Raw genomic sequence first — 26,642 nt, 5'->3', positions numbered from 1 at the left:
CCCCCACTGTGCAGCTTAGCTGCAGAGCCTGTGGGCAGTGTGTATTTTTGACAAAGGTTGTGCATCTGGAGGCAGTGTGAAAGAGAACACAAAACTGCGAGGCAATGCAGGGCTTACTGTACACCTGTTGCAGTCTAAGCACTAGAGGCATGCTTTGTGCTCACATGGACCAAGCCTCCAAATTTTTTGAAGAGCAATGATTTTAAAAAACAGTTTCCCCAGTTTCAGATTTGGCATTGCATGCCAAACGAGCATGTTGGCACATACTGCCATCCAGCTTTCTAAAGATGACATACAAGTTCAGCAGCACGTGTCTTCATAACAGCTACATGCATAGTAACATGCAGTAAGTAACATGAACTCGTGTGTTTTCTTAGACATTGCATGCAGTTGCACCATATGACCTAAAGTTTTAGTGGTTAGGAGCTTACTGCTAACCAAACTTGTGGCTTATATTTTTACTGCAGCAGTAGTTATAAAAGTGTGGGATATGTGTCATTGTTTCGTGTCTAGAGATGGATTGATTTTTCATGTTGAGTGATTGTTGTAACTATAGATATTTCCTTGCTTGGCCAAATGAGTTGGTAGCCACTGCCAGTCTTGTCCATAAGTGCGTCTTTCTGTCATGCTGATTTTTAGTTTTTTTCACTGTTTCTACAAGTTCAACATAAACCAACTAGCACAAACAAGAATGTTGTTTCGAACAAAATATGCGTAGATTTAGTAGCTTGCAGAGTAAGGCTGTAAATGGGTAATGGCTGTAAATTTATATTATGGCATCATTACCATCAGCAGCAGCCTGACTATAGCCACTGCAGGGTGAAGGCCTCTCCCATATTTCTCCAATTAACCCGGTTCTATGTTAGCTGCATCCACTTGACCCCTGCAAACTTCTTAACCTCATCCACCCACCTAACCTTCTGCCGCCTGCTATGCTTTCCTTCCCTTGGAATACAGTATGTTACCCTAAGCAACCATTGGCTATCCTCTCTTCGCACTACATGTCCTGCCCATGCCCATTTCTTCTTTTTGATTTCCACTAGAATGTCATTAACTCGAGTTATTTCTCTGACCCACACTGTGCGCTTCCTATCTCTTAGCGTTACACCTACCATTTTTCGTTCCATAGCCTTCTGTGTTGTCCTCAACTTAGATAGAACCCTTTTCGTTAGCCTCCAAGTTTCAGCTCCATAGGTGAGTAAAGGTAAGATGCAACTGTTGTATACTTTCCTCTTGAGCGATGCTGCTAAGCTGCTAGTAATAATCTGCGAATACTTGCCAAATGCGCTCAATCCCAATCTTATTCTCCTAGTTATTTCTCTTTCAGGATCTGAATCTGCGGTTACTGCCTATCCCAAGTAGACATGTTCGCCTACCCCTTCCAGTGCCTTGCTACTTATTGTGAACTGCTGTTCCTTCCCGAGGCTGTTGAACATTACCTTAGTCATCTGCATATAGATTTTCAGGCCTACCTTTCTGCTATTCCTGTCTAGGTCATCAATCATTTTTTGCAGTTCATCCCCCGAGTTACTTAGCAAGACAATATCATCAGTGAATTGCAGATTACTGAGGTATTCTCCATTGATCCTTATTCCTAACTGCTCCCTAGTGGCGTCGCTAGGGTCACCTGCACCCAGTGTCAAGGCACAGTCCCCCCCACCCCCCCCCCACGTTTTAACCTTTTGGCGTCTTTACACAGTAGTTGATTTCACCCCCTGCCCTTTCTTTCCTCTCATTTGCCCAGCTGCACCCCCCTAAATGCTGCACCCTGTGCGGACCGCACCCCCTCGCGACGCCACTGCTGCTCTCATTTCAAGTAGTACTGGGGAGATTGTGTCTCCTTGCTTAATGGGAATTTTGTTACTTTCTTTATATGGCTGCTGCGCAGCCACTATAGATATCTTCCGGTACTTCCACATACGGCTCATCTACACCCTGATTTCGCAATGCTTGTATAACTGCCAAGGTTTCTACTTAGTCAAATGCTTTTTTCATAATAAATGAGTGCTATGTATAAGGGCTAGTTATATTCCAAGCATTTTTCTATCACCTGGTTGATGGTATGGACATAATCGATAGTAGGGTACCCTTTCCGAAAACCTGCTTGATCTTTTGCTTGATTAGCGTCTAAGGTTGTCCTGATTCTTTTAGTGATTACCTTAGTAAACACCTTATATGTAACAGATAGTAAGCTGAGTGGCCTGTAATTTTTCAAGTCCTTAGCGTCCCCTTTTTTATGAATTAAGATAATGTTAGCGTTCTTTCATGACTCTGGTACCGTCGATGACGCCAAGCATTGTGTATACAGGGTGGCCAGTTTTTCTAGTACGATTTCCCCCTCGTCCTTCAACAAATCTCTGGTTACCTGGTCCTCCCCAGCTGCTTTTCCTCTTTTCATAGTTTCTGAAGCTTTCTTAACCTCATCCTTCGTCACTGGCAGAACGTCTGACTGCTTTTTTTTACTGCCTATCTTATTATTGTCCTAATTACTTTGGCTACTATATATAGATCAGTATAGAACTCCTCGGCTACTTTGACTATCCTTTCTATATTCGTGATGACATTGCCCGCCTTGTCCCTTAGCACATACATCTGATTTTTGCCTATGCCCAATTTTCTTTTCACCGCTGTAAGGCTGCCCCCGCTCTTTAGAGCATGATCAATTTTCCCCATGTTTTACTTCCTTATGTCGGCCACTTTATGCATATTGATTAGCTTTGATATCTCTGCCAGTTCTACCCTGTCTGTTGGGTTGGAAGCTTTCAGACTTTGGCATTTCTTGATCAAATCTTTCGTGCCCTTAGATAGTTTACCGGTAGCCTCTCTAACTATCCTACCGCCTACTTCTGCTGCGCAGTCAGTAATGATATCTCTGAAATTATTGTGCATTTCTTCTGTGTTCAGGTCATAATTTTGGGTTAAAGCTGAATATCTATTGTGTAGTGAGATACTGAATTCTTCTGCCCTCCCCCTCACTGCTAATTCGTTGAAATCTGTTCCGTTTTCTCTATGATCTAGACTAATTTGTCCTTACCATTCTGTGGTCACTGCATTGTGCCTTTCCAGTTACCTCTACATCCTGCATAATGCCAGGGTTAGAACACAGTATAAAGTCAATTTCATTTTTAGTCTCCCCATTAGGGCTTTTCCATGTCCACTTCCAGTTCTTCCATTTGCTGAAGAAGGTATTCATGATTATGTTATTGCACTCTGCAAACTCAACTAGTAACTCCCCCCTGCTACTCCTAGAACCAATGCCATAGGGACCGGGCGCCCGTTGTAGGGCGCCACCGTCGCCTCGGCGAAATAGCGCCGCCCGCGGTGAGTGCTGAAGCAGCGGAATGCCGAGGCAGCTGAGCGGCGCAGTCGTTTCCGTTCTGCGAAGCGTTTTTGAGCATGTCCCTACCCGTTTTGCGGTGTGGCTTTGAGAGCTTTGAGCTGCTTTGAGTAATCGCAAGGAGTATTTTTCGACCGGGAAATCTTGAAAAAGAAAGGGGCCATCCTCGGCAGGGCGTGCGTGTCTTTTTTTTTTTTTTTTTTTAAACCTCCTGGCGCATAGTATTTCTGTTATATACTCGAAACTGCCGCGCGCGTGATTTCACCATGCGCTAGGAACACCTTCGTTAGGCACTTGTAAAGACGACTTTGAAGACGGGCATTGCGCCTGCACTACGCGTTCATCTTATATTAGGTCTAGTCGAAACCCACCTGAAGATCAAATACCGCCGAGCCGTGTAGCCGTGGCGCCGTAGTAGTGGTAGTTGTAATTCCTGCTATCAGTGGCCCTACTTTTTCGGACGCCTGCTATTATAGAGAGATCTTGGTAGTATTTGGCTTTTGCTTATTTAGGCGTTCTCTCAGCGCAGGAAGTTCAATGCAATTGACCGCAGCTGCCTTGAACATTTGAAGGCAATAGTCCAATACTGTCAAACTGTTAAATATTGTTACTTAGCTGTATTCGCTGTTTGTGATGAGGATGAAGAAGCGCAACAGACTCCGAGAAGACGACGACGCTGAGTGTTGTGAAATCGGTGCCCTCATCAACGTTAGTTGTGCGGACAGCTTTGGGACTGTAAATATTCCACGTAACATCTCTTGGTGGAGGTTAATCTATTCGATCCCCTGTCACAAGCTGGATCTCCGCAGCGGCCGCCACATCGGAACCACCACGATGACTACCGACGCCTCTACCTCTACAGCCGCCGCCCCTGCTGTTGTAATGGCCCACCCCCGTGACCCCGGAACCTTCTGCGGGACCGACGACGTCGACGTGGACGACTGGCTAGCCCTATACGAGCGCGTGAGCAAGCACAACAGGTGGGATGCCACACTCATGCTCGCGAATGTAATATTTTACTTGGCTGGGACCGCGCGGGTGTGGTTTGAAACCCACGAAGACGAGCTAACATCTTGGGATATTTGCAAACAAAAGCTGCACGACCTATTCGGAAAGCCTATTGGCCGCCACATTGCCGCCAAAAAAGCGCTCGCCTCTCGGGCCCAAACGTCTACGGAGTCATATCTCACTTACATCCAAGACGTCCTGTCTCTATGCCGCAAAGTCGACCAAGGCATGCCTGAGGAGGATAAAGTCGGCCATATAGTAAAAGGCATTGCCGACGATGCCTTCAACCTCCTGTTGTGCAGGGATTGCTCCACCGTGGACTCTGTGCTGCAGGTGTGCCGACGTTTCGAGCAGGCGAAACAAAGGCGCATATATCACCGTTTCGACCGGCTGCCGAACACGGCTGCTAGCTCCTCCTGTATCGATATCCCGACTCCTCGACCGCCTGCGAACGACAGCACTTTGACACGCATTGTCCGCCAAGAGCTTGAGGCAATGACTCCTGCGGCCTCGCTGTCGCATACACCCGACAACACCCTGGCTACCATATCACTTATTAAGGCTGTTGTTCGCCAAGAGGTTGCGAATATGGGCCTCCCTTCTACCAGCACCACCGACACCACGGATTCAGGACCTGCCCCTCCAGTAATTGCTGCCACCTCAACCAACGCCGGTTTCTCGCCCCAATATCGTTACCGCAACCCAAATGAATGGCGTACCCATGACAATCGCCCCATCTGTTTTACTTGTTCTCGCGTTGGCCACATTTCCCGCCACTGCCGTAGTCGCTGGTACACGCCATCTCGTCAGTACACCTACGTTGACCGCCGCGGAGACTATGCCCCTCGCTATTCCCCACCTCGCCCCGACCAGACCCTTGCTGACCCCGGTTCCACTGTCCGTCCTGCCAACCGTTCACCATCCCCGCAAGCACGACGTTCGCGTTCTCCTCATCCTCGCCGCAGTTCGCCAACGTCCTACTCTGGCCACTTACCGGAAAACTAGCCAATGCAGCTCCCGGAGGTGACGCTGCATTTATGACCCGGACTGAAAAGCCTCTGTTGACCCCTGCCCTACAAAATAACCGTATCGACGTCCTTGTGGATGGAGTTCCCGTTTCTGCTCTAATTGATACAGGCGCCCAACTGTCCGTTCTAAGCTCCTCATTTCGTCGTCGCCTCAAGAAAGTCCTTACGCCAGCCGTCTCGTCCACAGTTCGCGTCGCCAATGGCAGCCCTGCTGCCGTGGTTGGCATGTGTACGGCGCGAGTTACAATTGCTGACCGTCATGCCCCAGTGTTGTTCACCGTTCTACATGAATGCCCCCACGACGTTATCCTTGGCATTGATTTCTTAACAGCCCACTCTGCCCTTATCGACTGCTCTAGTGGCCTACTTCGCTTGGACCTCCCGCTCTGCTCTGAAGACCCCTCCTGCTCACCCCGACTTCGATCAGCACAGTTTAGCCGCCTTCCTCCAGAAACTGCCGTTTACATCCCTATGTCGCCATTCCCACCCGTCCCAGATGGCGACTATCTCGCTTGTCCCATTACTGATGTCATGCTGCAGCGGCACGTCACCCTTCCTCATCTAATTGTGCACATCTCCCAGAACCGCACCACTCTCCCAGTCCTCAACTTCAGCTTTTCAACTCAAGTTCTGCCCGAGGGAATTTCATTAGCTTCGCTGTCCCCGATGACCGATTGTGCCATTTCAGCTCTGTCTACAGATCATACAACTGCCGTCCCTGCCAACACCCCCTCGTCGTCCACATCGCTCCCTGATCCGCTTGACAGCATGATATCAGCTGATCTGCAACCTGAATTCGCCGCTGATTTACACAAGCTTTTGTTTACCTACAGTGACCTTTTTGACTTCGGCACCCGCCCATTGGGTCAAACGACAGTTGTAACCCACCGCATTGACACCGGGGACGCCAGTCCTATCCACAGGCGGCCCTATCGTGTTTCGCTTGCCGAGCGACGCGTCATTCAAACGGAGGTCGAAAAGATGTTAACGAACGACATAATCGAGCCTTCCAGTAGCCCCTGGGCATCCCCTGTCGTGCTGGTCAAGAAGAAGGATAACAGTTGGAGATTCTGCGTTGACTACCGTCATTTGAATAAGATAACCAAAAAAGATGTATATCCTCTTCCGCGCATCGACGACGCGCTTGATAGTTTGCACGGAGCCAGCTACTTTTCATCCATCGACCTTCGTTCCGGCTACTGGCAGATTTCTGTCGACGAGAGAGACCGTGAAAAGACAGCGTTCATCACCCCTGACGGCCTCTATCAATTTAAAGTCATGCCTTTTGGCCTATGTAACGCCCCTGCAACTTTCGAACGGATGATGGACTCATTGCTGCGCGGCTTCAAGTGGACGACTTGTCTTTGTTACTTAGACGACGTCATTGTTTTCTCGTCCACTTTTGACAGCCACCTCTCTCGCCTTTCTACCATTCTCGAGCTATTCCGCCGCGCCGGCCTTCAACTCAACTCAAAGAAATGCAGTTTCGGCCATCGGGAAATCAAAGTGCTTGGTCACTTGGTTAATGCTTCCGGTGTTCAGCCTGACCCTGACAAGATACGTGCCGTCACAGATTTTCCCACTCCGCGTTCATCCAGCGATGTCCGAAGCTTTATTGGCCTATGTTCCTATTTCCGACGATTCGTCCCGAACTTCGCAGTCCTTGCTCGTCCGCTCACCCAACTCCTCAAGAAAGACGTTTCATTCTATTGGGGGCCTGAACAAGTTGCAGCTTTCTCAAAGCTTATTGCTGCTCTTACTACTCCACCAGTCTTGGTCCACTTCAACCCTTTCGCCAATACTGAACTCCGTACCGACGCAAGTGGCCATGGAATAGGAGCTATTCTCGCTCAGCAACAACACGGCCGTACAAGGGTGATTGCGTATGCCAGCCGCCTCCTGTCAACGCCCGAACAAAATTATTCTATTACAGAGCGAGAGTGCCTGGCGCTTGTCTGGGCTATTACGAAATTCCGCCCTTATTTGTTTGGCCGCCATTTTACTGTGATAACAGACCATCATGCCTTGTGCTGGCTTTCCTCTCTCAAAGATCCTACTGGCCGTTTGGGGCGCTGGGCGTTACGATTACAAGAATACACCTTTTCCGTCGTCTACAAGTCCGGCCGGCTTCACCAAGATGCCGACTGTTTGTCACGTCATCCCGTCGACTCCCCTAGTCCTACAGACTCTGACGATGATGCATATGTCTTATCTGTCTCCGCCTTTGCCAACATTGCCAAGGAACAGCACCTAGATCCTTCTCTGCATTCCATTATCCTCCGTCTTACCTCCGACTGCCCTGACCCATCTCTCGCCTTATTTGTGCTCCACGAGAACACCCTATACCGACGTAATATGCGACCAGATGGCACAGACCTTTTGCTCGTCGTTCCACAACACCTGCGTTCCACCCTCCTTGAACAGTTCCATGATGCTCCCACGGCTGGCCACTTGGGTGTCTCTCGCACATACGACAGCCTGCGCCGACGTTTCTACTGGCCGGGGCTCTACCGCTCTGTCCAGCAGTACATTGCCGCGTGTGAACTGTGTCAGCGTCGGAAGAAGCCCACAATTTTGCCTTCAGGTCATATGCAGCCAATACCCATACCAACTGACCCATTTTCCCGTATAGGCGTTGACCTCCTTGGCCCCTTTCCAGTTTCCACCTCGGGGAACAAATGGATCGCCGTCGCCACCGATTACGCTACTCGGTACGCTATTACCCGAGCCATCCCGACCAGCTGCGCCACAGACGTCGCTGACTTCCTTCTAGAAAACGTAATTCTTCATCATGGTGCTCCTCGCGAACTACTAACTGACCGTGGCCGCTGTTTCCTGTCGCGAGTGGTTGACGAAATTCTCCGTTCGTGCTCCGTCCGCCACAAATTCACCACCGCATATCACCCCCAGACCAACGGCCTCACGGAACGTCTAAACCGTACCCTCACAGACATGCTGGCCATGTATGTGTCTGACGACCATCGAGATTGGGACGTTCATCTCCCCTTTGTCACATTCGCCTACAATTCATCTGTCCATTCTACCGCTGGATACTCCCCATTTTATTTATTATTTGGCCGACACCCGTTACTACCCTTCGACACCTCTCTACTCGCGGCAGACGCCACCAGTACTTACACCAGTGATGCCGTCACCCGTGCTCATGATGCCCGCCGGTTAGCTCATGCCAGGCTCTCTGCATCCCAAGACTCTCAAAAGATCCGGTACGACAGCCGCCACCGTGATGTCCACTACACTCCTGGATCTCTCGTTTTGCTGTGGCTCCCGTGCCGTCGAGTGGGCTTGTGCGAAAAACTTTTGCCCCGTTACACTGGCCCTTACCGTGTTTTGCGCCCCGTGACCGACGTCACCTACGAAGTTGAATCTGTGGTTCCGAAGTCCACGTCCACAGCTCCAACCTCCGAAATAGTGCATGTGTCCCGTCTGAAGCCCTATCATCAACGTTCTATTTCGCTAACATAGACCGCACCGGGACTGTGCTTTTCCCGCGGGGGGGGGGGGGGGTAGTGTTACTTAGCTGTATTCGCTGTTTGTGATGAGGATGAAGAAGCGCAACAGACTCCGAGAAGACGACGACGCTGAGTGTTGTGAAATCGGTGCCCTCATCAACGTTAGTTGTGCGGACAGCTTTGGGACTGTAAATATTCCACGTAACAATATAATTGAAAAAAAAAAAACATGCACACAGCGTGATGTGTTGTAAGATAAGCCACCGACAACTAAGAGAGCATTCTCTTGTTAAATGAATCCCTATGAAGGCTCGTTTGCCAAAGTGTTCTAATTTCTCAGCGTACCACGAACTTGTGGGGACGATACCTGACCTCGATACCTGATGAGTGTGAGGGGACACGACCTTGTAGGTAGTTTTCTCTTTGCACGTAAAGGAATCCAGATAACTGAAAGCCATTCCTTTTACAACTTTGTCACTGCAGCTTGCTGGACTGCTGCTAAATCTGTTTACATTGGCCATAGAAGCAATTTCTGAGAGAGGTAAAATGGTCTTGTCTTACTACGTCACAATCAGGAAATCTCACGTTCACTAAAACGCCAATGAGAGAAACATGTATTTAGGTGGGCCAGGAAATAGGCGCTGCTGAGAAAATACGTAAACCCATGTCAGGTGCAACGTGAATGCGAAAAACAAAAAAAAATTGCTATACGGCCTTCGAAATTTAAAAAAAATGCTACGTTTATGCTTGTTTCCACAAGTTGTATTTTTTTCTTGTTCGACTTTTATATGCAGCCGATAGCAGATTTTGTGACCATGCGGTATTGATTGAGCTGTGAAATGAGTGATTTTATTAGGCGAAATGGACATGCCACAAACAAATGCTAACAAATTGTAAGAGTATGAACGCAGAGCTCTCAGCACATTTTCATTGGTTGATAAACGAAGAGAGAAAAAAGGACAAGATCATGGTAATAGGAATTGTTAATGTCTCCTATCTGCTCTTTCTGTTAAGAGAAAAAAATAAATTATCTAAGACTATGTCAGCGAAAGTAACTGCACAAACATTGTCTCTGCCCGTCACTGAAGATCGTAACGCAGCCCGAACGATGATGGTGGAGCTGCCTTTTCTTTTTTCGTGCTGGGGTTTTCTTGTACACAGGCGGGGAAATGCTAGCGTTGTAACTTACACTGTTGGGTTCCTTCGATTTCCAATTGTCAATAAAGTGACTACAGATGAAGGAGTGCGGCTTCGACTCCGAGACTCTCGTGATGTCACTCCTGGGGAACAGAAGGTACAAAGCATCCGGTAGCAAGTGGAATTAAATTCGGCACTTTCCATGACCACACAGTAACCAAATACGTAGATTCGTGCCTCTGCCTTTCAAAGAACCATGCTTAGGTCACCCGCCACTCATGCTTGTGTGGAAACCCATAGAAATGAATCGACTTAAAAGCGTCCGACGAGTTTGCGTAGCTGCCAGTGCAGCCAGCAACGCACCACGTTTCGCCAGTCTTGTTTGGCCAAACTTCGTTTCACCGGACATATTCACACAACTAGCCCAACTTCCTGCTCTCTTGAGGATATATTCACGCACAACATCATCTAAACCTTAGGATTTCCAATTTCCACACAAACCAACAACAAACAGCAAGCTCCAGTGCGCTGGCAATGCACTGGCTGGGGCCAGCGCATGCCAGCAATTGAGCGATGCACCGAGAGACGGTGCCACCCGTTCAGCTGTCCGGTCCCTATAGTTGCCCACTGCCTGGTCTCCAGCCTGCTTTTTCCCTACCTTGGCATTGAAGTAACCCATTAGTACTGTATACTGCTTCTTTACTTTCCCCATTGCCAATTCTACATCTTTGTAGAAGCTTTAGACTGCCTGATCATCATGACTACATGTAGGCGCGTAGGCCTGTACAATCTTCAGTTTATATTGCTTATTAAGCTTAATTACAATGTCTGCCACCCTCTCACTAATGCTATAGAATTCCTCTATATTATCAGCTATATCCTTACTGTGTAACCCTACCCCTAGTTTTCGTCTCTCCAGTAAACCTCGATAACACAATCTATGTCCGCCCTTCGATATAGTATTATTACAGTTACGGAGCTTATTGTTACGGTTATTGTTACGGAGCTCGAGGAGATGGCGTCCACTGTGCAAATCCAGGTTTCTGGCGTGGAAATACGAGGAGCTGTGGCAAGAGGATCGAAAGCGCCTCCACCAAGATGTTGCGGGGGTAGTTCAGCTTGAGGTTGCAGAGAGCAGAGATGGGATACAAGGCTTTCACACGACAGGCCTTTGCTGCAGGCACCAGCCGACACTGCTCGAACGTCATCGTCGTCTTTTCCAAATCTCCAGAGATTGTTCTTTTTCCTTCTTATGCGCATATCAGTGCATGCACCGTCTAACGTAACAGTATATTCCTCGTTTGGCCTCCTAACTTCACTAAGCCCTATCACATCCCATTTCATGCCCTTTAATTCCTCTAACAGTACTGCTAAACTGCCCTCACTAGCTAGGGTTCTAACATTAAACGTTGCTAGGGTCAGTTTCCAATGCAGACACATACTAGTGCATACGAACAAGGACGAAAAAGATTTCTCTCATCCTTGTTCGTATGCGTTAGTACATGTCTGCAATGCACCAACTCGCCCAGCAGTCTGTGCCCTTCAGTTTCCAATGGCAGCCTGTCTGGAGCCAGAGATTCTTAGCACCCTTTGCTGTGTTGCAGGTCTGACCGCTGCCCTGGTCAGTTGCTTCGCAGCTGCTGGGGAATGAGGGCCGGGGGTGTATTAGACTATTCATAAGAGGTTGTGGTCAATTATTGCACCTGTTCAAATACTGATCTGGTGGGGAGTGTGTCTCCCGAAGTGTTCACTGGGTAGCTTGCACCCCAAATCTGTTTATGCAATTCCATCGCCATGTGGATTTTTTTTTTTTATTCCGGCCAGGAATTGCACGGCACAGAGATTCGAACCACAGTCCTACAGTCCTCTTGCATGCGAGGGGGATATTATGCCACCACTGCACTCATATTATGGCATATTATGGCACTCTGTGCTTGTTATTGAATGGTGCATTCTCCACTTACCACAAGTTCTATACTGAGAGATGTGTACTGTCCTCTACCTTTATATTTAGCCTACTGCAGTGGCTCATTGGCATTGGCATTCAGTTGCTGATCCCAAAGACATGTCTGATCATATTTTGATGGAGGTAGAATACATGAATGCCCATGTGCGATGCAATGTCGGTATGAGGGGGCCTAAATAATTCCAGTGCCCTTCGTTGCAGAGTTCCTCACAGTTCATGTGTTGCAATGGGATGCACAATGCACAATTTTTGCATGTATACTTAGAGTAATGATGAAAAATGATGGAAAGTTTTCTTTCTACTTTTGTGGTAGGATGCGGAGTTGACTTCAGTGCACATTATGTGGCATCAAATTAATTTCTTCTTTTTATTTTTGCAGACATGTATCCATTAGCATCGTGCCAAAACTGTGCAGGTGTTGAGTGGCTGTGTCTAGACTTCTCAACTGCCATCTGCAAAAGTGGTGTTCCTTTAGCTTGCTCTCATTTTCTGAAGGTGAGGTTCTGGGAATTGTGTGCCAAGCTTATTCAGGATCCTCTTGTGCATGTTCATGACACTGGTAATTACCTCTCCATGGCAGTATTTGGGGTAGCAGAAAGCCTTTTAATGGTATGCTTCATAATGTGGTGCTCAAGGCCTTGTCTGTGCCTGTTCACTTGTTTGTGCAGTTTTCTTTTCTTTACTTTTAGATTTTGCATATGCAAAGGGAGCCATTCAAATTGATATGTCAGTGACTGTAAAATTAGGCTTATGACATAGCAGTATTTGAGATCATGTGCAGGTAGCAGTGTCAGCTTACCACTGTACGTCTTTCTTGTTGCGCTTTGTTTCTGCTGCACTTGTTATACGTATGTGAGAATCAACTGAATAAATGGTGGTTTTGCTTGACAGGACTGACTTGTATTTCTTTGTTGTGCAATGACTTCTTATGGTTAAACACCTTTTCTTGAGTGACTCTGTTTCCCTTGGTGGTTTTATTAAATAGGTGACCCTTCTTGCACATAATTTAGGAGCTACAAATATATGAAACCAGTTTTCTTTGATCATGCCAGTTGTGAAATTTTTCTTCAAAATCAAACCCTCTTGGCAGGCTGTTTTGGAAGCTTTCAGACACATGTGCTGCCTTGGAGCTCTGACATCAGCCACTGACTTTGTTTAGGTTTTGTGCAACTGCATGTAATTTGTTTTGAGGCCAGGATCGCCTTGCTCAGAAACATGGAAGTTTAGCTATGGGCGTAGTTGTAGCGGGATTTTTAAAAAATTTACATGCAACCATAATTGCGTTTTTTTTTTTTTTTTTGCTACTACAGTAATGTTTATTAGTCACATTCCTTTGAGATGTTGCTATCCTTGTTACCAGCGTGTCGAACATTACGAACGTGACGAACCAAGTGTTGATGCACTGTAGCAAAAGTTTGTTTGTCCTTGGCATTTTTGGTTCTGGATTCGCTACGGTTTCAGTTGTTTTGTATGGAGTAGAGGCTATGACCAATTTAATCATTAGTCATAAACTGCAGTTCTGCTTTGTTTGCGGCCAGGATCGCCTTGCTCAGAAACATGGAAGTTTAGCTATGGGCGTAGTTGTAGCGGGATTTTTAAAAAATTTACATGCAACCATAATTGCGTTTTTTTTTTTTTTTGCTACTACAGTAATGTTTATTAGTCACATTCCTTTGAGATGTTGCTATCCTTGTTACCAGCGTGTCGAACATTACGAACGTGACGAACCAAGTGTTGATGCACTGTAGCAAAAGTTTGTTTGTCCTTGGCATTTTTGGTTTTGGATTCGCTACGGTTTCAGTTGTTTTGTATGGAGTAGAGGCTATGACCAATTTAATCATTAGACATAAACTGCAGTTCTGCTTGACTTAGCAGTGGCATGAGAACCTATATGTATTTTGCTCAGCAAATGTCTATTGTGCAGTACCGTAGTATTTTTGTAGTAACTTTGTGGTTGACATTCCTCCTCCGGGGTTTCAAGCGAGATGTAAACAAACATTATCAAGCGTTATGCAGCCGTAGTAATTAATCTTGGGCCAGCTTATACGACGTAATGACATAGTTCACTGAAAGAAAAAAAAAAAAAACTTACTTTGTAAGATGGAAACAATGGTAAGCAACCGCCGATAACTTTGCCTATTTTTACAGCTTTGGGGGGGAATGCGGTGAGGGCGCAGGTGATTAAACGGAAATAATTTTATGCGAAAAAGCGCGCGCGCTCATCTCCACATGCGCGGTGGCCGCTGCTATGGCGTCATCAGCATCACGTGCTCGCAGACGTCACTGTGACGGCCCTGCGAATCCGTGCATGCGCAGTCCCCACGTTTGTAAAGATGGCGGATCGACGAGAGGCATCGAGTGCATCGCCTGCTTATAAGCGCCCTAGGTTGGAAAACGACAGCAATCTCCTCGGATTGAGTATACCGAACGACGTAGTAATGCCCCCGAAAGAGTTTAAGCGTCAAAGGTTCGCATCGGACGCGGCGAAGGGTAAGATTGACCTTTCTGAACGTTCCCTTCCTTGTCCCATAGACCGTCAGGCCTGCGTTCGGCGCACCCGTAGCCTTGTCCGCTTGGCCTACGCTCATTGGATGAGCGCCGTGCGCTAGGCCTAGCGGTGTGCTGCCCTCCTGGCCGGGGAGGAATGGCCGAACGCTGCCGCGCGAGGGTTGCCTCTGTTATAGATCTGCCGGGGTCTGAAGCCCATTTGTGTGAATTGTCGCGTATTTAGGCCAAATTGTTATGAGTTTTAGTTTTTTTTTGCTGTCGATGCTATGGGCGACGAGATTTTGAGCGTACTGTCACGTTGGTTTGTTTACATCCCGCTATGCCGTGGTTTCATCAGCTGATGACAGTGGTGCGTTCTGCTCACTTTCAAATTATATGATCGTCTTGGTTTTGGCGTGACCTGATCTTCTCTTTCATTAATAGCGCGGATTTTGCTGGTAAATGGGACGTCTTTTTTTTTTTTTTTTTTTTTGATTTCTTGAAATAGTCTAACGGTACTTCGCGTATTCGCACGCGCAGGTCGGTGCCGCTGGTAAGTTCGCAGGTAACAGCCCATTTTCTAATTTTGATTTCTCGCCGCTTACAGATGCAACATCATCCAGCGACGCAAATTCAGAAATGTGCAACGGGGATTCCGGTTTTCACGAACTTAGCTCCACGATCGGCGGTGATCTCGTCAGTGCTGATGGAGTGTGTCCGGATAATGACCACATTGTGACAGGTGAGCGGCGGGACGTTCAAATGACGTCTCCGTTTGCGCTTCTGAAGGGCGTTGAGAAAACTTCTCTCTCCGCGTGGAAGTGCACCGTTCGTTTTGGCGCTAGAAAACATATTTGGTTCGGCGGATTTTCGAAGAGTTGCAAACGTTTGCCGGCTGCATTTTGCACTTCGTGGCGGGAAGCGATGCATTCTCCTTCAGATTGCTTAGGCGCTGCTTTGGCGAAAATCCGTGCTAACCTTGACGTAGCACTGTATCAGATGTAAATTTACGAAAATATTTGGTATTGCTTTCATAAAATCCGAAGGGCATTAGATTTCAGTACAGTCTGGTTACATTGTGTAGCGGTGTGGCCTATGCAGTTGTACTTTTGAATTGCAAATAAACTTTGCTGGTTTTGGTATTATTGTGTGTGTTCGCTAACGTTGTTAAAATGGGCTCTAAAAATATGTATTTAGAGGTTTTGAATTCGTGTTTAGCGTTGCGTTCATTATTCGCTTTGACCCTGCCGCGGTGGCGCAGTGGTTAAGGTACTCGACTGTTGGTCCCAAGGGCTCGGGTTCGGTTTCTGCAGCGACGGCCACCTTTCGATTGAGGCAAAAAAAGCAAGATGCCCGTGGACTGTGTGTCGTCAGTGCCCGTTAAAACACCAGGTGGTCGAAAAAATTTTGGGACCCCTCCCTCACATCATGAGTCACATTGAGATGTTGAACCCTACAAACCTAATCATTCACTTGGGTGGCCTGGTAAATGGTCTGAAAGGTTATGCCGTCGTGGACTCTTGGCTGGTAAGTGAACAGAGAATGCCTTTGTCTCGTGTATCATGCCACAGTTTCTCGTTATCACTGCTGTGCGATGTCAGTGCACGTTAAAGAACCTCAGGTGGTCGAAATTTCCGGAGTCCTCCACTACGGCGTCTCTCATACCCTGGGACGTTAAACTCCAAAACCAACCCAACTAACATTTTGTGCTATGACTCATGCCTTGCCGTACTTTGTAGGTGTTTGTGCTGTGTTAAGCAACTTGCAGTCTTGGTGGTTTCTTGAAACTGCTAGTTACTAGAGGCCACCAGGCTTTTGAACTTTTGGCTAATAGGTGTGCATAGTGCATGCATGTTTCTATGCTGCATCCTCTGTTAAAACTGGTTTCATTCGAGTGACAATTTTTTCTTCCATTTCGAGCTCTGTTTATTCTAGTCCCATTGGCACAGTAACAATTTTTACTCATCTTTTCTTTCAGTTTATTTGCCTAAAGTGGATTGTGTTTGTGAATCTGTGCCAAATTACTCATGTCAGCCACCGGCAGTGTTAAACATTTTCATTAACTGTCTGACACATTTGGTGTTGGATGGAGCCATCATATTCTTTTTAAACTGTGTGAAAGCCTGGATTCTGGATTCGATGCGGCCAAATAGAATTCGTAGCATTGGCTTTCATATTAGCTGAGGTGGACTGACATGCTGTCATTAGAGGTACTTAGGCCACCGGAACTTGGGCCTAAGTCTTTGTAAGTGCAAGCATTTGCCTTGTTACCATCTGAGAGCTTTAAAGAGTTCGAGGCTCTAGTGCTAGACATTTTTCACAGCCCAGCAGCAAACCCATTATCCTGCAACTTTCGAAGAACTGTCCGAGTCTGAGATTGTGGCAGTAGTGTATTGAAATACGGTCTTGAGAATTCCATAGTGCTTTATGAGTCGTAATAAAGAGTTCTGTGCTTCATTTGTCTCGTTTTTATTTTTGGCTTCAAGAAAGCAGCATATTGCAAGTATTGTGTTCAATGCTAACAGCAAGCAGGCTCTGACTGCTAGTTCAGTTTGTTTTCGGGGGTGTTATCATAGGGACGTTGATGCCTTTAAATCTGTCGCTGAAATCTAGCTGGCAAAGATGGGCAGGAGTGTTAACGGTGAGTCTGTTCTGGGGACTTGGGTTCATAGTGACGAGATTTTTTTGTGGTACATTGCATTTCTTGTTGGTGATGCTCTTGCAGTGAAACGGTGCCTTTCACTGCAGGTGCATGGCACCCTGCAGGCATTTGTGGCTTTTGGTTTTTTGATTTCAAATTGACTAAGAACTGAGTTCGTGGAGATTTTTCCCCGCCGAAGCGGTGAAAAATTACACAGTATTGCAGTACAGTAATACAGTATTACACAGTGCATTCTTAATACACTGCGGGTAAGATCCATTAAAAAATGCACAGGTAACATCAATAGGGAAATTAAAGGTAACATTCAGTTCGCATACTACTGAATGCAGCTGTTACTTCTGTACTTGTGCTGTTTCAAAATTTTCTGTTTGCATTATCAATTTGGAAACATTTTGAACAAAATTAAAGGTGTGCCTTTCACTCATAATAATGATTGATGCACTGCTGGCAATGAATTGTACAGTCCTGCAAGTTTTATGTGATACCCTGCCAATGGTAAACGCTACAAATAAGGATTTGCGGGACGTTTTGAAGACCTACTTTATTTGTTCTATGTCCATGCCTCTTGCTGCATATCAAGCATTGGCTAGGGCATAAAGCAGATAAAACATGGTAGAGTGTTTTGATGCAAGAACTCTTTCCTGCAAAATGGTGTGCTGCATAATTCTTTGTGTGCTTTTGTATGTTTCGATTGTTATCTGTTGCTTTGAAGAACAAAGTGCAGTTAAGAGCACAAATGCTTGTGAGAGATTTGTTACAAAACTCTGTACTAATCTCGAGATCTCTGTAAAACCCCTGGCCCTATTGCAGCACCCAAAACTAGTGCTGCAGAGCTGCGCGTGTATAGTAGTGAATACACGTGCATGTTGGTAAAGCTAAGGCATTTTTTGTCTGCGTGGCCAACTAAAAGGCTAAACAAACAGCGTAGAGAAAGAATGCAAAGGACACATCTCGATGGTCACTCATTGATGGTTCTTCACACATTGCCACAGGTAGCAGCAGCCGGCAGGGACTTAGAATGAGCCAAATCAGGCTCTCGCCAAACTTTAGGGCATCAGCACCACACATGTGAATGACAGAACTTTGTTAGGGCCATAACTCAAGCAAACAAACCCACAGCTTACATACGTTTATGCGAAAGGGCACCAAGAGGAAAATATACCTTCCATAAGACTTAGCCTCAAATGTAAAGGTTTTCAATGAAAAAAAAAAAAAAAGAGGGTCTCTTAGATGCCTCTTAGGAGGAGAAAAAAGAAAGCGTACCCTTCCTCTCCTATCACTTGCCTCTTATCGTTCGCCTCATATTGGCGTTAGTTGCAGCGCTACATATAAATATAATTGGTTTGCAGGAAAATAATGGCGCAGTATCTGTCACACTCTCCGGCAAGTGCGGACAGTACACCATCACTCCTGTCGCGTGGTGTTTCTTGGCACATGTCGCAGATGTCAGGAATGCTAGACAAGAAGACATCTCTCAATATGTGACAGATCTCGTGCACATAATTTCGTTCCATGGGACTAGAAAGGCTTTTGCCTTAAACGTTGTTTCAGTTTACACACAGGGCAAAGGGACTTTACATACTTGCATGACTATTGTGAAATGTTCCGTGCCCGTGAGAAAACTCTTAGCACGAAATGATAGAAAGAAAAAAAAAAAAGCAAAGCTCATGCTCAAAATACTCGTGCAGGCAGAGCAGCTGCACTCTATTGTTACTCAAAGCTTGCGCTTGCAACGGCTTCATCTTCGGACACACTATTAGAAAGTTTGCCAATTTCTGCTGGCAGTGCGCTCAGACACCTTCTTCACTTGCATAATCACTGCCTGATCATCGCCGTGCTTAGCTTAGGCAAGAAGCGCACATGGCGCAGTACATAGAGGTGGAAAACACATGCAGTAGCTACCAAACATAGCTACAAATGGCAGCTGTAAAAGGGAGTCTGCTTGCCTTGGCAGTGTGGATGGGCGAGGAGCGCGGATGTTGCCATCTTTTGGAATTTCATATTTATAATGCTTGGAGCCTGTGAAACGATCGTAGGTTTCATAGTCACAGAAGTTGCCACCGTCGCTGTTTCATGATGCTCACCTAGGAACGGCAAGACGGAAAAAAAAAAAGTCCATATGAGACTCACTGTTGTGTAGGACACGCTAGCAAAACCTGTGTAAAAAAAAAAAATCGCTTCTTATACACCGGAAAATACAGTACTACACAACCTACTGCTGCTTGGGTTGTTCGAGGTCTTCCCAGCCTATTTTGTACTTGCAACCTTGCTCCAAACCGATGTTCTGTTCGTCATTGGGAGATGGCTGATGGGGTCACAAGGTCAAAATGGGAAGAATGGACAAGAGGATGATTTAAAGCTATACTGAATAAAAAAATTGCCGCCGAGATTTCCAGCGCAGATGGTTAATATCGCATTGGAAGTGACCAAAACAATCCACTTTATGAACAGAAATGAGCGGAAAGTAAGTATTTTAATGAATATTTCTCAAATCGCCGCACCTAGCGGGCTTCTATGAAAGCTCTGACAAAACCGGATATCACGTCGCAACACCCCCATCGCGGCCGGTGTTCATTTTTTCCTTTCCCCCGTGGCACTCGTAAAGCGCAGGGACAGACGTGCTTTTTTTTTTTTCCTGCGCACAGTTCATCGTTCCCTCCCTGCGCGCAAACAATTGTCCGCAATACGCGCCCTCCGTACGCGACCCCCTCGACCTCCCTAGTGTTAAGCATTCCACACTAGGCATCATTGTTCACGATGCGTGGGGGAACAGACACTGCGTGTAGACGGTCAACAAACTTAGGTGTGGTGGCGGCGGCGGCGGCGGGATCGCGGTGCCATGACGTTGCTGAGGGAAGCCGGCTAACAGTCGGGAGCGCGCTGCCTCTGACCCGGCGGCCGCTCAGAAAATAAAAAATGCAGTCATCCGCTCAAAACTAACCCGAATTGTGTCTGTACTAGTGTAATCGTGTCTTAAGAATGCAATTGTGGTGCTTTCTCAATATTCTTGGATATTTGTTCAGTATACCTTTAAAGCTATTTGTAAACTTCCCTTTAGAGAGGGCAAGCATTGAAATCACCCGTTTTGCTTGCACGGACTGCAAAGGGAGTTCCTAATGAGGAGTCACAGTGACTGTGCACTCTGGTAGTTCAAGCAGCATAGTCCCCGCAAAAAAGGATTTTTTTTTTAACCAGGCACCACAAAGTGTTCATTTCCAACTGTCGAAAACTTGACTGCACTCATCGGCAGATGTAGCCTAGTGGTTGGAGGCAAAACGTAAAAACTTTTGTCCTGTGATGTAACTGCATGCTAAAGACATGTAGGTGGTCTAAATTAATTCGTAGTAGTCCTGTATGGGGTGCCTATGTATTGTGTTGGGACGTTAAACCTTTTAATATACAATGTAATATTCATGGTGGTTTTCCTTCTAGCTTCCTAAATTGTTCCCACATATCCAGGTTTGTCCCTTTGAGGTAACATGCTTAGCATTAACTGAATCCTGGTACCAGTGGCGCATATTACACTCCAACTTCTCCAGTACCACATTAGATTCTAGTGCAATGTGCAGAATGTAAATTGTGAGTTGTAGCATACAGAAGCGTTACACGGGCATTTTGGATGCTTTGAGGGACACACAGCACATGGGTGCCTCCATTGAAACACTGCTGCCGTGGCTGGGGTTAAGCCCGGATTCTCCACTTGAGCTCAGTAGCTGGGCAGTACAACCTCTGAGCTATTGCACCAGGTGCCGTGTTCAAATGAAAGAAGTAAGATTGCTGCAGTAGAGCAGGGGTCAAACCAACATTGCATTTTACTCATTCTGTCTGCTATTTTGCTGTTAAAATTGAACCTCGCCATGCTTGTTCAGTGGCTAGGGCGCTTGGTACTGAGCCTGGAACCTGGATTCAATATCAGCCGCATTTCGATGAAAGTCAGAATAAAAAAAAATTCTACACTGGTAAAAGATATGAGGAACATTTATAAGTAATCAACTGCACAAGGCAGAAAAAAATCTGGAGAGACTGAAAAGAACGATTTTTCTGCCAAAATTTTTGAAGTTTTTACCGCATATCTGTTCTTGGCTGCTTTCCCATTATGTGCTGTTAGTGTCTGGCGCTAGCCCACTGTTGGGCATCCTCAGATAAAGGTGGATGCTGTAATCACTATGCCACTGCTGTGGAGCATTCGGTACTCATGCTGAAGTACTTGTTAACCACAGTGTTATTTTTACCCGTTTTCTTTTTCATAAGCTAACAAATTCTTCTCCATCTTCATTATGATGCACTTTGTAACTTGTTGAACAAGGAATTTTTTTCTTTATAATGGACATGTAAGGATCATTTGCCACGTTGTAGAATTTAATCTATAAATACTGAGGCAACAAATTTATTATGCAGTTTAATGAAGTTTCACACTAGCTGCAACTTCCTGCATTTATGCTGCTCTTGGCTGAAAGCATGAATTGCTGAGCTTGTTGGTTTTGCATTGACATGAAGCATTGCAATGCCACAAAGCCTACAAAAGAGCTGAGAAAAGAATGGAAATGGACACAAACCCTGCTTCTTCACCTCTGTTGCCTCAATTCTTGACACAGCTGACCTTCGTTTCTTGCAACAACTCTGTGAAATGCACTTGCACACGCAGCAATAAATTCTACGGTTTCAAGAATTTGAATTTTCAACATTGTTTCAATGCTGCCTGAGCCTATCATTTGGACACTGTCTTATCTAGCCAATATAAACTAAAGAAATAGGAATTTTTTCACTTTTTTTTATTCTTTTTGGACACTCATGGTTTTTTTTTTTTTTTCCAGGAAAAGCTAGCAAGTTTGCATATGCATACCAACAAACCTGGCGAACCCAAAAAAGCATGCACAGAAAAATATAAAAAAAAAGTTAAATGTTAAATATTAAATAGTGGTTATATTGGCCAGATAGGACTATGCCAAAATATAAAAAAAAAAAGTTAAATGTTAAATATTAAATAGTGGTTATATTGGCCAGATAGGACTATGCCTATATGATTGGAAGTGCTGGCACTCAAAACCTTAGCACCTATTGTTCTCCGAGTACAAGTGCATTCTGCAGTTAAAAAAAGGAAAGGAAAATGCACAGTTGTTGCGAGAAGAAAATTGAGGCAACAGAGGTCCTAGAAGCAGGGCGATAGCTGTGTAAGCGTGTCATTGATATCTTTATCGGGAAATGAATTTTGTTTCCTTGCTTGTGGGGTTTTCTAGTGCATGAGCGTCCTCATAGCAGTGGTTTATTCATTTTTTGGTTGCCCGTATGTATTTATATGTGCAGAGCGTCAAATAAGTGTCATTTGTTTGCTCAGCACTCTGTTGTGTCAGTTTCCACTCTTTCCTCAGCTCTTTTCTTAGGCCGTGTGCCTTACACCTTGGTAACATTTGAGTTTTATGGCGCTCGTAATTTCTCACTTGCTGTGGTCAAAACAGGAAGTAGGCTAGAAGTTAAGGGTGCTTCTTTGTGGCATTATTTATTGATATTGCGGTACTGGATGTCCACCAGCCTTTTTTAGTATGTGATGCCACAAAGACAGTACCATTTTGAATCTCATTTCTAGTTTTGAAATGTCGTGCCACCTCTTTCATTCATGCCCAGTATTCATACAAGTCTGTGTATCATCCTTGAAACCACAGTAAAACTTGTGAAGTCTTTCTTGCCATCACCATATTGCCACCCTATCTCTATTCTTCATAAATATTATTACAGCTCAATTTGTGAAGAACCATACATCTGCACACATTCTCCGAACACATCACATTGCACCAGCCGTACTCAACGTTACTAGACTAGCTTCACCCATGCCATAACTTTTTCACCTCCTTTCCATGAGCCACATCAGACCGGAATGGCCTATCTCACTCCTTCGCTGCCATCATATACCCACCATTCTTCAGTGACTTTGAAAGGCGTTAAAATGCGAGCAACCTGGATTAGAACTGTAATAAAACTTGATTACGTACCCACTTCTTATATAACACCCTGAAAGGGGCCCTTAAGGTTAGTGCATCAAACGGATTGAAAAAGTAGTATTGAAATGTAGTCCTGGTCATAATCTTGATGGTCATAGCTGATGTGCATGTGATAGTGTAGTGCCTTGTTTAGAGTTTGGAAGAATGGTTGGCTTTGCAGTTCCTGCTTTAAATTGACATTTTTGGAATTACTGTTGCAACTCTCTTATAGTGAAGCGTGCATAATGCCCATCCACAAACTCTTGATGGCTTGAACCTTCACCCCCAAAAAAAGCATAAAAAAAGCATTGAATTATGTGAAGTTTAAATGAATGGAATATTTCTTTATGCATTAGATGTTGACAGAGTTTTGTCGGACCTAAGAAACCAAGTATTCAATCAATTTTATGAGGTTAGTCTCCTGTGCCTACTTGCAATGAGAGGTAGATGTTACTAAAATCATGATGGGAACAGCGCTGATAGAGGACGAAGCAGGAGCACGTGTCTATGTTGTGTTCTTGCTTTGTCCTGTGCCAGTGCTATTTTCATCAGGATGTTACTTTGTTGAGGAATTCTCATGTGCTTGAACAAGATCGCACTTTAGTTTTCATGATGGTGGCTATAGTCGGATACAAGTCCAGAAGAAAGTGGCATCCAGCTATCAAAGGACCCCCGTCCAACAAATAGCTGCCGAGCTATACCGTGACATCACGCTCGACCGCCTTGCACCTATGAGTAGCGCTTGGAAAGTGGTTTCTTCTGGTGAGTCCGTGCTGCCAAATAGCTCCTAAATGCTTCGTGAGTTCCAGGAAAATAACATATCTTTAATCAATTCCATCGATAGTTGTTTGCTCATCAGAGTATAGCAGGCAAGATGAATTCTCTTGGTGAATTTCATCACTGTCGAGTTTTCACGAAACCGCTTCATTGTCCTGCGCTTCATTGCATAAGTGGTGTCACCTCATAGGGCTCCACAGCATATGCCGTGGAGCCCTACGAGGTGACACCAATGGACGGACGCGACAACCGGAGGTGGCCATTTTGGCAAAAGTTCGTGAGACCATGAGTGCGGGAGAACTTCTTCTTTTTTTTTTTTTTTTTTTTTTTACCCGTGTGTGCTGCGGCTTCACACGGCGGCTTCACAGCGATGCCATTGGCTGGAGGGGGGCTCCTTTTAGTGCTATTTGTCGCTTTTTTCTTGACCTGTATCAGTCTATAGAAACTTATTTTGCCTTGCATTTTTTGCATCTAATTCTAGAACTAATTGCCATGCAGATGCATTCATGTAACATTGCAGGCTACATCGAGACATAATAAAGCGAGCCTACAGTCCATTTTTCTACCTGTGTGAGCTACCAGTTCATGCATTTTTTTAACAAGGAGTACAGGCCTAGTTTTGATGACCACCAAATGATATAATTTGTTTCCTCAAGGTTTGGGGATGCCTGCCAGCAAGATTCGATTGCAGACTTTTGGTGGAACAGCATTTAGTGTGATTTCCAGTATTCATTAACAAGCAGCTTCAACACTTTGGTTTGCACAAAAATAATATCTTGTCTACCAAACAGTGACGATGTGGGACCTGCCGGGGGGCTTGCCCATGTGTAGTTTAGATGTGAGCAGACAAACTTTTCATGTCAATTTTAAGATTCCCACCAATGCTGCTGTGAGCTGCATGTAACATCACAGAGGAGTCGTATGCTTGTATCGACTAGAACCAGAGCACAGTAACTGAACACTTTACACCTTCCTTTCTTTAGGATGCATTACCTGCTTTTTATGATGCCTGCTTAGACCAAATGTGAAAGTCTTCATAAATCAAATGTTTATTCTGCGCATTCTGTTTTTGCTTTTTATGTCATGACAAAGTAATGGTTTTTCAGCTTTGTCAATTCCAAGCATTGCAGTGCTTGGGCCTAGCTTGCTATGGTGTGAATGAAATTATCAATTTGGCTTGGTTTGCCATCTGCTAGCTGTCCTACGAAGGTTGGTAGAGTGGCTGCCCACAGACCAGGACAAAACTTCTTAACTGGAAAGATTTTGAGAGAGCCTCATGGCCATGTGGCTACACTAGTGAATGTTATTATTTGTTAATTAGTATTTATTGATGGTCAAAATTTCCGGAGTCCTCCACTACGGCGTCTTTCATAGCCTGAGTAGCTTTGGATTGTTCAAACCAAACTAAACTAATCAGTATTTATTTCTTGATTGAAACCTATTTCACCTTGGAGAATTGTCTCAGGTGCATTCAACTTCAGTTGCTGGTTTATTGTACTGTGTCACTAACCATGGTTTTGGCATGCGTGTACAAAAACTTATGTGGCATATTTTTGGTGTCAGTAGTATCCTGTAGCACCTAGTTGATCAAGTTTGCAGCAACACCATATATCTATTTTTTTAAGTAGTGTCGAGCACTTCTCATGCTACTGTTTTATTGTGAAGCGACAACCCTTGTTTCTCTGGCTCATGCATTGTGGTTCCTTATGGTGATCTTGCAGCAGGCGTTGCACGCGAAGTGGACAGCTCGGGCCACCTCTTTCTCGGAGCCCTAGGTGCTGTTGATGTGGCTCCCAAAGATGACACCTGTGAAGATGATGCAGATGAGGTGGCCTCAACCATCAGTCAGCTGTCTGGCCTCTCGGACCTCTCGGACCTGGCCGGTGCCGAATGGAAACCTACTAGTGAAGGCAAGCCTCTTTTGGCATACTACCGTATAAACGCGTGTAAGGGTCGCACTTTTTTTTTTTCCAGATTCGAGGGTCAGTTTTCAGGGCGCGGCCCATACACGCGACATAGGAAAAAAAAAAAAAATCTTCCCAGTCGGCGCCAGTTCCACGAGTCATCAGCCTTGCATTTTGGACAGAAAATGTATTGGCGATTGCTGTTCTGGGGTGCACGTTTACCCCACAAGTTGTCTTCAATCCCGTCTAAACTGTTTGAAATCCCACTCACCTTGAAACTAAGATAAAATGTCCGTAGACACCGAGTTTCACGCAGACAAAATCCAGCCAAGCACAGTCGCGAGCGGTGCCTTCTTAATGCGCCCGGTCAGCGTCTTGTCGCGATTGCTGTTTGCAGTGAAAAATAAAGCAGAGATCACACAAGAGCCGCAACTACGGTGTGTGACCACGCCAACCACGCTACTCGTGCCTTTGGCAGTCGCAAAGGACGCTGTGGTGGCTGGGGCTGGCGATACCGATGTTGATATTGATTGCGGAAGCTTGCGGCAACAAACAGCAGTAAACAAAGGGTGTTTTTTTAGCCAGCGTTTACTTTTTTCATTCTTACGGGGAACCAAGATGAAATCTGAGTGCAGCGTCGGCGCTACCTACGGTGGTGGATTCAAACAGCCATGTTTTTCGGCGGCGCCTCCCGGACGGTGCCACGTGTATCGCCAAAGCTTCTGCACACCAGGCCCATATGGAAGATCCCTTGTGCCTGTGTCAGAAAAGCATGCTAAAATTAGTTTTTCTCGTAATAATTTAGACCCCGGGAAGGGGAATTTTAGAAATAAATGCTTTTTGAGAAATGTTGACCCATGCGATCGGAGTATTTGCTTACAGCCGCATAGC

The 26,642-nt window shown here is 45.6% G+C and overlaps 2 protein-coding genes across 4 annotated transcripts in view; both read left to right on the top strand.

Annotated features, from left to right (window-relative positions):
* LOC146203426 (uncharacterized) overlaps positions 1–13,034 on the top strand; it is a 41,823-nt gene extending 28,789 nt beyond the window's left edge. The window contains exons 12-13 of one of the 2 annotated variants that reach the window (XR_014703866.1): positions 223–346; positions 12,326–13,034. The gene's annotated coding sequence lies outside the window, so the exon portion shown is untranslated. The remainder of the gene's footprint in view (positions 1–222; positions 347–12,325) is intronic. The other variant, XM_084588765.1, reaches the window with a different exon arrangement.
* Positions 13,035–14,244: 1,210 nt separating this feature from the next.
* Sirt1 (NAD-dependent protein deacetylase sirtuin-1) overlaps positions 14,245–26,642 on the top strand; it is a 61,307-nt gene continuing 48,909 nt past the window's right edge. Inside the window, exons 1-3 of one of the 2 annotated variants that reach the window (XM_084588764.1) lie at positions 14,245–14,436; positions 15,041–15,175; positions 25,572–25,757. In XM_084588764.1, coding sequence (XP_084444890.1) covers positions 14,280–14,436; positions 15,041–15,175; positions 25,572–25,757 — 478 coding nt within the window. In that variant the 5' untranslated portion in view covers positions 14,245–14,279. Of the gene's footprint in view, positions 14,437–15,040; positions 15,176–25,568; positions 25,758–26,642 lie in introns of both variants that reach the window. The other variant, XM_084588763.1, reaches the window with a different exon arrangement.

Source organism: Amblyomma maculatum, chromosome 1 (genome assembly GCF_055883805.1).
Source record: "Amblyomma maculatum isolate TAMU_Amacu chromosome 1, ASM5588380v1, whole genome shotgun sequence".
NCBI classification, from domain to species: domain Eukaryota; kingdom Metazoa; phylum Arthropoda; class Arachnida; order Ixodida; family Ixodidae; genus Amblyomma; species Amblyomma maculatum.
This window is presented reverse-complemented; position numbering and strand designations above follow the sequence as displayed.